Below are 11,134 nucleotides of genomic sequence, written 5' to 3'. Positions count from 1 at the left end.
CTTTTATTGTTTTGATGTTTGACTTCTCATTATTTGAGAAAGAGCAATCCTTCGCAGATAAGAGCAATATATATTTGGTAATATTTCCTCTTTTAATTACAAGGGTTTCGGGGGGTCTAATTCATCCTGATAAATTTTTGTTTTCATAAACTTAAAATTGAACGCTGCAACTGTGTTAAATTACGTAATGAGAATTTTTTCTGTGAGTGTGAAAAACAAGCCAGAATATTAGGTTACATATTATAAATGAAAATACAAATAAAAACACAGGTCAAAAAATTTTTAGGGTACCTTTTATTGTATTAGAGAGTCATTTTGCATTGCTTTACAGATATATCAATTACAAGTACATGGACTTTTTTCCTTATCTACTGCGGATCATCTCTTCAGCAGAAGTGGCACAGAACATCAGGAGTATTGACAAATTTAATTATTTTAACTTGTAACACTTCAGCTTTTACAGAAGCAGGTTAAAACCTGCAGATAAGACGTCCAAATAAAACCTCTCAAATGTAACAATACTTATGGTTTAGGCAAAGGCAAATATTTTTTCCCCAATAGCTGTAAAAAAATAAAATAAAATTGAAGTATGCAGTGACCATTCATTAAACTTTTGACAGCCTCAATATAAAATTTAACGTCACTGTCTAAAACCAATAACTGACTTGATAAGGAATGTATTATTCTGTGGGACAAAAAATAAAATAAAAATTAAGACGCAGCCATCGTTGTCCGAAATTAAAACTTTTCAACTTTGTGTACAGACAGATATTAAGACTTTAAACAGAAATGATAAAATATTCAGAAGAATGACCAAACAAACACCAAAGCCCCACGCTGACGTTGTATGCATGTGAATTTTTACTGTATCCAACTAATTACAGTGATTGAGATGGTTAAATCCCTGTCGGTGTGCTGGGAATCAGGGGTGTGATTTGACTTTATTTCGGTCAATGCCTTTGTTTTCTGGTATATGCTTGTAAGTGCAGCCATTCTTAATACACCCATTTGTCCTCCAAAAATAACATTCATCAGGCTGTTTGCTGAGGGGAAAAAAGCAGAGACAAAATAGATTTAAAGAAATTTCAGTGAATGGGTGCCATCAGAATGAGAGTCCACACAGCTGATAAAAACATCACAATAATCCACAGTGGTGTAAAGTATTTAAGTAATTGTAAAGTAACAATCTGCTTTATGTGAATGCGAGTACATGAGCAGTATAATATTTTTATATATATATATATATATATATATATATATATATATATATATATATATATATATATATATATATATATATATATATATATATATATATATATATATATATATATATATATATATATAATTAAAAACGTTCCCTCACCCATTCTTTCCTGAGGACTCTGTAGATGCATCTCTGGACACTCCAAGACGTGTGTGAATCCTATCTGGATAGCGCACCACTAAAATTGTCCCATCAATGGCATAACCCTGCAAAATCAAAAAATAAATAAATAAAATACAGGCTGTTATTTTTCCCCTCATTGAAAGAACAAAATTGATGCAAGATCTTCATTTCAGTGGAAACAAGGGACAAACACCAACCACTGATATCACTTGAGAAGGGTTAGACATATTATAAGCAGCTCTATGATCCTCTGCATATCTTACATTCCACTGAACAAAACAGAACAAACATACTCACATGGAAATCTTCTATGGCTTTCTCACAGTCCTCCTTCTTGGTGTAGTTAACAAATGCACAGTGTCTCATTTGTAACACTCTTACACTATGGACATGCCCAACACTGTTTCATAAAGATAAATTTATACAACTTAAAATGTGCTCCATCACATCAATGCTGAATAAAGCATTTTACTGGTGAAAAGATGTTTGCAAAACAAATAAGGTCACTTACGATCTGAATAAGTCATAAAGCTTTGGCTCTGTTATAGAAGGCACCAGATCTCCGACCCAGATGGGGAATAGCTCTCTGTTTAGGGATGAAAGACAGCTAGATTCAGGCGATTTTGAGGTGAAAAGTTGTAGCACAAATGCCTGTATGCGTGTCTTACGGAGGATGATGATGAACTGAAGAAGCATTTGGCATACTGGGATGAGGCTGATTCTGAGGAAGAGGTCTGAGAGGGAATTTAGCTGGAGGTTGTGGGTTTTGCTTTACAGACATAAACTCGGGCACTAGGACAGGGCTTAAACCTGCACAGAACAAGACATAGATCTCAATGTATTACTTGCATTTGTCCCCTTCACTATACACATGCTTATTCATATTTATGGAAATCAGCATCTTTCTGATGATGTTAAAAAAAAAAAAAACACGACAGAACATGGCCCTGCACAATTTAAATTAGAACATTTTCTTACTATCATGATTGTGAAAATGTGAAAATGAATAAAAAGTATTGATTGTAGCGTCACATTTATATCTGCTCACACTGCATCAAAGATTTCTTTGTACACATTGTTTTTTGCAATGTTGAGCATCGTAGCCAATCACATATATCTGTTGAGTGAAACCTGTAAGGCCTTCGTTCATCTTCGGAACACAAACTAAGATATTTTTGATGAAATCCGAGAGCATTCTGACCCTGCATAGCCAGCAATGCAACTACCACATTAAATGTCCAAAAAGGTAGTAAGAATATCGGTAAAATGGTCCATGTGACATCAGTGGTTCACCCGTAATTTTATCAAGCTATGAGAATAATTTGTGCGCAAAAACAAAAATAACAACTTCATTCAACAAGTTCTGTTGCTGTCTATGCAGGATCAGAAAGCTCTCAGATTTCATCAAAAATATCTTAATTGGTGTTCTGAAGATGAACAAAGGTCTTACGGGCGAGTAATTTTTGGGTGAACTAGCCTTCTAAAATACATAAATTGATGAAATAAAAAAAAACATTTAAAGAGGGCAATTTCTATAATTACCTTAAAAAGTTAAAAAATATCCTAAGAACTCACTCCCAGGAGGCAAATCCTGCCCCTTAAATGGAAAAGTACATTTCTGTCCCTGACATATCCATGTTTTATCATCAAGTATTATCATACCTGACAGCCCAGAAAGACTTTCTAAGGCTTTTTCTACAGTTCCATGAAGAATAAGGGCGTTTGAACTCTGCTCTTTAGTGAATCCCATTTCCTGTTGATGAAACGAGCATCTCTCGACATTACCATTCTGTTTTTTTGGGGTTTTTTTTATAACAAATGGACAACATAAAACCAATATGCAGCTGCTGACAATATTCAAGCACTAAAACAAAGTGTGATCCATTAGCTACTCTCACCACTCACCATAAGCTGCATGAGCTGCACCCTCATCATCTCCTCAGCTGCGTCCTTACATGTGCTGTCCAGTTTTAACACTTCATTATATGCAAGTCTGGCTTCATAGTATCTCTGACAGAAGGGGAAACAACAAGATAGCGTGAGAATAAAATAGCAGAGGGGCATTTGTGGATCAGCCTGTACTCTAAATGATAGATGACACTGGCAAAACACTATAGCAATACCTTCAGTCCAACAAGCGCTTTGCCTTTTCTGTAAAGACCTTTAATCCATTTGGGGTTCATAGAAAGAGCAATATCAGCATCATTTAAAGCCTTCTCATACTGCAGCATCTTTTCATAGCAGTAAGAACGATTCCCAAATAACCTGCACCACAGACACAAACAAAAACACATTAATGTGCAACCTTTGATCTAACTAGAAGTTATGTTGTAATTAAAACTGTCAACACCTACTTATACTCTTTAGGATTGTGTTTTATAGCATCTGTAAAATATTTCACAGCCATTTCCAGGTTTCCCGAGACGGCATACTCGTTACCAAAAACTATAGAAGAGAAGATGGAATTAGGAAGACGTTTCATGACTAAGCCATTTTTAGAGAAAAACCCCCGTCACGCACCTGCCAACTCCATGCTTCTTGTAATCAAGTCATTTGCATTGACAAACTCCTCTGACTTCTTGTCATCAACCTACAGGAATGACAATTTAAATGTTACGGAAATACAGAATATGTCAAGAACTGGTTGCTTCCAAAAAAACGGTGCAAGAGGATTATGGTTATATAAAAGACACTTCTGCAAGAATGTATACTGCTGTTTAAAGGATTTAAAAGGTATATCTTATGCTCAACAAGGCTACATTTATTTAATCAAAAACACTGTAAAACAGCTTTCTCTTTGATTATTTTAAAATGTAATTTATTCCTGTGATGGCAAAGCCGAGTTTCCAGCATCATTACTCCTTCAGTGTCACATAATCCTTCAGAAATTAATATTAATTTCCAAAGAAACATTTCATATTAATATCATATTAATGGGGGGGGGGGGGGACAAAAAAAAAAAACACAGCACTTCTTATTTAACAACTATTCATTGTTTGATGGACAAAGTTTCCAATACAAATAATGTGTGAATGTCCTGGTTACGGTCATGCCTTTATTTGACCGCCCAGCACAAGATATGACGTATATCAGTGATCCTCAAATCTAGCCCACGAGATCCACTTTCCTGCAGAGTTTAGCTCTAACCCCAATCAAACACACCCGAGCATGCTAATCAGTGTCTTTAAGATCATTAGAAAATCAAAGGTAGGTGAGTTTAATCAGGGTTGGAGCTAAACTCTGCAGCAGATTGGCCCTCCAGGGAAAGATTTGAGGAACCCTGATATATATGCTGATATGACATCAATAAACAGGCTAACCCACAACAAAGCAAAGTTCCATGTGTATGGGACTTGTCTGCATTGTTGACAACTTTTAACACATAGGTCAGAAGTTTTAAATTATTCAGGAAACAAAATCATTCTATTCAAGTTTAATTTCATAATCGGCTTAAAAATCTGTACTATTGCAACCTGTCTGCTTGCTGTGCACACATTGTGCTAAACAATAACTTTAAAAAGAAAGAAAGAGGTAGTGTAGAAAGTCTTCACTCTTTTCTAAAACACCTCTCAAGGCAATAAGTTTGTGCCAAAATGTATTGATCCAGATAACAAACCCAAGATGCCTGCAGAATATCCTACAATCTCACTTTTGTACAGTTCTTAAGCAATGATCTCATTGCAGGTGCTTTCCTCCTTTTACTTTTTGGAGTCTCCTCAATACTCCCACCACAACTACTTCAGTAATCTTCTGGCCTGTTTTTAACTGTGGCATACTTTGTAGTCTTGACCAATAAATTCTGATTTTGGCATCTGGAACTTCCTGACTCCCTGATTCTTTTGAAAAAAAGAGATAAGACTGTCTACAACAAAGCTGAGATGCCTGCAGAACATTTGACCATCTCACTTTAATACAGTTTTAAACAATGATCTTATTGTAGGTGTTTTCCTCCTCTTCCTTTTTGGAATTTTTCCAGCACTCCCGAAATAGTTATTTTATCTCCTAACTTGTATCTACTGGTGGCACTCAAAATAATCATGCTTTCAGCAACCTGCAATTAGACAGACTGATACATGTAGAAGCATTGCTATTAACTTGTTTCCTTAATAACCAGTCACCGTTCAAAGTCAGTCTTATAAGAAAGCACGCCAAGAACAATGAATCACACCTACATCCATAATTTATCATCTCGCCACCCATAAATCCACCCATAAGTCTCCTTTGCTGCCTCACAATCCTGTGTAAACAATTTTGCGGTTGATCAAAACATTAGAAATATTGTCTGACAATGGATTACAGATTTATGAATTGTTCCATTGCAAGTTAAAAACAATTTTATTTCCACTAGGATGTAAGCACTGAAATAAATAAAATAAATAAATCCAAAAATATCGGCACCCTTGGTAAATATGATGAAAGGCGGCTGTGAAAATGAATCTGCATTGTTAATCCTTTTGATCTTTTATTTAAAAAAAATAAATAAATAAAAAATTCACAAAAATCGAACCTTTCATCGGATAATAAGAATTTAAAATGGGATGGGAGGGGGGGGATATCATTATGAAATAAATGTTTCTCTCAAATACACGTTTACACAATTACTGGCACCCCTAGAAATTCTTATGAGTAAAATATCTCTGAAGTATATTCCCATTCATATTCACAATTTTTAGCACTCCAGGGTGATTGTGAACATGAAATTATCCAGCCATGGCTCCCTGTTTCACAGAAATATAAATAGGAGGGAAAACAAAGCCCAAATTCCCTTAATCATCTATCATAATGAGAAAAACCAAAGAATATATTTCTGATGTACAGCAAAAGATAATTGAGCTTCACAAATTAGTGAAGTGGCTTTAAGAAAAGAGCTAGAGCAGTGAAAATTCCCATTTCCACCATCAGGGCAATAATTAAGAATTTCCAATCAATATAAAATGTTACGAAACTGCCTGGAAGAGGATGTCGCTCTATATCGCACCTACATCACCACGTGGTTTGGGAGGGTTTCAAAAAAAAAAAAAAAATTATCTTAACTCATCCAAAAACAAACTCCAGCATATTCAGTTATCAGACACGACTGGAACTTCAAATGGGACTGGCTTCTATGGTCAGATGGTCACACTCAAGATGGGTTTGGTGAACACAGGGATAAAAAGTACCCCATGTGTACAATGAAATATACTGCTGTATTTTTGATGTCGTGGGCCTATATTTCTGCTGGAGGTCCTGGACATCTTGTTTAGACACATGGCATCATGGATTCTATCAAATACTAACAGATTAAAAAAAAAAAAAAAAAAAAAATCAATAAGTGACTGACTCTGTTAGAAATCTTATAATGGGCCATGTTTGGATCTTCCAACCGTACAATAATCCAAACACAAACCTCAAAAACAACACAAAAATGGGTCACTGTCACTGAGCACAAAACCAAGCTTCTGCTGGCCATTCCAGTCCTCTGACCTGAACCCTATAGAAAATGAGTGGTGAACTGAAGAAGCACCAACATGGAGCTGGGAATCTAAAGGGTCTGGAGTGATTCTGGATAAAGGAATGGTCTCTGATCTCTTGTCAGGTGTTCTCTAACCTCATCAGGCATTATAGGAGAAAATTTAGAGCTGTTAAACTGGCAAATGGAGGCTTCAAAAAGTATTGAATAAAAGGGTGCCGTTAATTGTGACCAATGTGTATTAGAGAAAAACATTTCATAATGATATTTCCCCCCATTTTAAATTCGTATTATCCAATGAAAGGTTAGATTTTTGTGAATTTTTTAAATAAAAGATCAAAAGGATTAACAATGCAGATTAATTTTCACAGCCTTCTTTGATCATATTTACCAAGGGTTTTGGCCATGTCTATAGAACACCTGATTTCTGGACACGCAATGTCTCATGAGGAAAGTCTCTCTACCAACCTGTTTTTGTGGCGGAGTGGTGTCTTTCTGCTCAGAGCCATGGGGTTTTCTTGAATTTGCTTGAGCATGTTTTTTGTCAGGTTTGGGATTTTGTTCCAGTTTGCATTTGGCGATAGCGGCTGCGTTTGACACAAAGCAGCTATTCATGTCAAGCTCCTAAGACACACAGAATAAAGCACTGCCATGAAAATCAGCATCTTCCACTCAGCGAACAGCTCTTTATCTATAAAAAAGCTCACCTCTGGTTCCATAGTTGAGTCTTCCTCGCTATCCTCTCCACTACTGCTATCACTGCTCTGCACAGGTGCTGAGGCGCATTGAGGACCAGGAGGCACAGATGAACAATTTTTGTTTTTAATTTTATTTTCATTTTTATCAGCATGTTTAGTCTTTTCTGGTCCAGGGTCAACTTGAACCTTAAACCAAAGAAAGAAACAAAATACACTTAGACTTCACCAGGATCAAATAAAGTCATTTCAGTGAGACAAACACAAAACGATGGAGGTTTGATGTGTCAAACTACATTTATAAACAATAACTTTTTTCTCACCAGTTTTTCTTCTTTATCTGCATTCTCCTTTTCTAATTTTTCCAGCCGACGTCTCTCCTTCTGTCTCTATTGCAGTTCAGAAAAATACAGCTTAACAAAATATTCCCACTTATGTTTTTCAGATAAAAACACTTTTTCCATTTATGCCCTCACCATCTTTTTCTGTTTTTTCTTCTCTGCCTTTTTCTTAAGTTTTTCTTCTTCATCCATTAACTCTTTTGCATTTCTTTCTGCTTCCTAAAATAGAAAAAGTTTAATAATTTTTTTTTTTTTTAATCTTATAAAACAAAATGATTGAATCACAGGTGTTTGACACAAACCTCAGCCGTTATGTGTCTTGATGCTTTTGGCAGACTTCTTTCAAGGAAGTTGCGAGGAAATCCACAGTATCTGTTGTTTGTACGGATGGCATACCTATCGTCATCATCATCATCATAATAATAATCCTCATCAGATGAACCTTCATACCCTGTAAACTGAGCTGCAAACCGGTCCAATTCTGGAACTTTAATACAAAAATAACTTGCTTAAATATCACAAAAACGTAACGGTAAATATTATATTGTGATCCAGTTATTATCTTTTACCTTGAAGGAGTAGTTCTCCCAAAAATGAAAATTTGCTGAAAATCTACTCACCCTCAGTCCATCCAAGACAGAGAGGAGTTTGCTTCCTCATAACAGATTCGGGAAATTTAGCATTACATCACTTGCTCAGCAATGGTTGCTCTGCAGTGAATAGGTGCCGTCAGAATGAGAGTCTAAACAGCTCATAAAAACATCACAGTAATCCACACAACTCCAGTCCATCAGTTAATATCTCGCGAACACAAAAGCTGCACGTTTGAAAGAAACAAATCAAGCGAGTCTATAATCCATAATAAAGGCTTCCTCCAGTGAATAAGTCCATCCCCCTGTTGTCCTCTTCTTGTAGAATATCTTCTTTCTTTCAAAAATCTCAAGTCAAGTCTACATGCCAAAAATCTGACTTTATTGTTCAAGAGAACGAAGATGAGATGCCTGCAGAACCTCTAACAATCTCAAGCGCAGCTCCTCTCTTATACGGTTCATAACCAATGACCTCATTTGCGAGTGTTCTTCTACTTTTCTTTTTTGGCTCAACCCCAATCTCTCACCACAAGTATCTGCCCATCCTGTTGATTTCCTTTTAATGGTAGTGCACATCTTTAAAAATGTTTTTTTTGTTGTTTTTTGTTTTTTATATATGGTTATATTATACTACAAGTTTCCTTAATAGAAAGTTCAAAAATAATTTATGTAGATGTAATATCCACGTATACGCTCACATCAAAATATTTGTCTAGAACGGTTTTTGCTTGTAAACGGTGCTTGATCTGTGCATATTTCTCTCCAAATTCAGAGGAGATAAATTTTTCATTGGAGAAAGCAATACTACGGGTAGAGGGCTCTTTTTCAGCCGGAAGCAATGGTTTAAAAGTTAAAAGTGTCTTGATGGATTTGTTTATTACAGACAAACAACTTTTCACTTCACAAGACATTCATTGATGGACAAAAGTCGTGTGCATTACTTGCTAATTCAAACAGCTGATAATAACATCACATTCTGATGGCACCCATTCACTGCAGAGAATCCAATTGTGAGCAAGCATTAACCAAATATGTCCTGAAGATTTTCATTTTTGAGTTAACTATTCCTTTAAAATTAAGAATTATAAGAACTTTATTAATACCATAGGAACTCCAATATCCAAAGAAAATAAGTTCATATATCATGCAGCCTGTTAGACTTGAGTATTTCAGTCTGTGTTGCTAAATCAAACAGGGTTCAAGGTCACGTAAAATTATTCCAAACCTGCTCTACAACAGGTTTTATTTAAGTGAGCATGGATGACTACTGGTGCATGTGCCAAGAATATAAATCATGTCTTACCAAACCCATAACCAAAACTTAAGGCATCTAAAAAGCTGTGGTTTGTAGGTCTATCATTTATAAAATCGACCATTGCCTCCTAAAAAAAAAAAAACAGCACAGAAAAATAGTAGTTACATACTAAAACCTAGACACACCAGATTAACAAAAATAATGCTGATTCATATTTTATAAATGAATTTACAGAAACGTAATGACTTACGTGAGTCCGCATGAGGCGCTCATTTCCACGCAGCCGGAAGTGTTCTAAAAGAGTCATTGGAAAAACATATTTTAAAGTTTGAACACGCCTTACATTGACACAGACACACAAATAGTGAATTGTGTGGTATAATCCTCCATATGTCATCAAAGCATGACTCATCTTTCGTATACTACTAAAGTTAGTTTGCATTTAAAAAAATAAATGAATATACTAGATTCACAAGACAACATGTATATAACGTGAAATGGCTAATTCTTTCACAACTTCTGTTTTCATCCATTTTCAAGCACGTATTGTTAAACGACACGTCTTCTCTATTGTTATTAGAGCTACATGTGTTTGGCGAGCAGGCGAAGTTTAGGTAGACGTCATTAAAAAAAAGCAGAGCAATATCTTACCTGGTCCTATGGTGTTCTTTCTTGACATTTTAGCGAATATATTTATATATATGAAACTAAGTAACTCTAAATTATAAAATATTTAAGTAACTTCCAAATGGTTTAACATTCCTTCCAAACGTAGTGTTTTCTCGAGATTCTTCTCCACCTTCGCACACAGTGCGTGCTCACACGCATGCGCATATATGCGTAGTGCGCTCGAAGCGCACCACGTGGTGCGAGAGAAATAACTTTACATTGAAATAAAAAATATATCTTATAAACGCACTCGTCTTTATATCATATTGTGAAATGTATTCGTTTGTCTGTCAAATTTAACACAGGTTACATATTTTAATGTAAACACTTTTCCCGTCCTGTGTTTATTTTTGCAAGTTAATTAAACGGCTTACTGATAAACAATTGATGGAAATTCAAAAACAATAGGCAAGAGAGGTATAGTTTTTCAGATAATGTATGTAAGCCTTAAGAAAATTTAAAAACTGGAATAATATAATAGTTGAACAACTGAAAGATAACTTATTAACAGTAATTTTATAATTTAAACATCGTTGTTAAAGAGTTTAAGGTAATTTGGGACTTTTAGCTTTAAAGCACTCATTCATCAAATAACGTTTCCCACATAAATCCAGTGCAGCTTGAACCATTAGCTTACTTTATATCCTTGGTTATGTCAAGAAAAAAAAAAAAACTCTGCGGCAATGTATAAGTAAAGTAGAGTAATTTCCGTACTCTCAAATCCCGCGCAAAGCTGTGGGCTTTT

The 11,134-nt window shown here is 35.4% G+C and overlaps 1 protein-coding gene across 1 annotated transcript; it reads right to left on the bottom strand.

Annotated features, from left to right (window-relative positions):
• Positions 1 to 279: 279 nt before the first annotated feature.
• On the bottom strand, positions 280 to 10,561 carry si:dkey-33c12.4 (uncharacterized protein LOC560112 homolog). Its single transcript, XM_058796531.1, has 18 exons — positions 10,372 to 10,561; positions 9,971 to 10,014; positions 9,769 to 9,847; positions 8,178 to 8,362; positions 8,011 to 8,094; positions 7,858 to 7,923; positions 7,547 to 7,723; positions 7,308 to 7,463; positions 3,911 to 3,980; positions 3,745 to 3,835; positions 3,514 to 3,655; positions 3,296 to 3,400; positions 3,053 to 3,143; positions 2,059 to 2,200; positions 1,902 to 1,976; positions 1,688 to 1,790; positions 1,367 to 1,473; positions 280 to 1,043 (listed from the first exon to the last, which is right to left on the bottom strand). The coding sequence occupies exons 1-18, from the start codon at positions 10,397 to 10,399 to the stop codon at positions 923 to 925; spliced, it is 1,866 nt and encodes a 621-aa protein (XP_058652514.1). The 5' UTR covers positions 10,400 to 10,561; the 3' UTR covers positions 280 to 922.
• Between the last annotated feature and the right edge of the window lie 573 nt (positions 10,562 to 11,134).

Source organism: Onychostoma macrolepis, chromosome 13 (assembly GCF_012432095.1).
Source record: "Onychostoma macrolepis isolate SWU-2019 chromosome 13, ASM1243209v1, whole genome shotgun sequence".
In the NCBI taxonomy this organism is placed as follows: domain Eukaryota; kingdom Metazoa; phylum Chordata; class Actinopteri; order Cypriniformes; family Cyprinidae; genus Onychostoma; species Onychostoma macrolepis.
This window is presented reverse-complemented; position numbering and strand designations above follow the sequence as displayed.

Excerpts from the sequence above, each read along its gene's own strand:
- si:dkey-33c12.4 (XM_058796531.1), bottom strand. The coding sequence starts at position 10,399 with ATGTCAAGAAAGAACACCATAGGACCAG. Across the intron at positions 8,095-8,177 it reads CAAGACACATAACGGCTGAG|GAAGCAGAAAGAAATGCAAA; the intron begins GTTTGTGTCAAA and ends TTTCTATTTTAG. Across the intron at positions 7,724-7,857 it reads CAGATAAAGAAGAAAAACTG|GTTCAAGTTGACCCTGGACC; the intron begins GTGAGAAAAAAG and ends CTTTGGTTTAAG.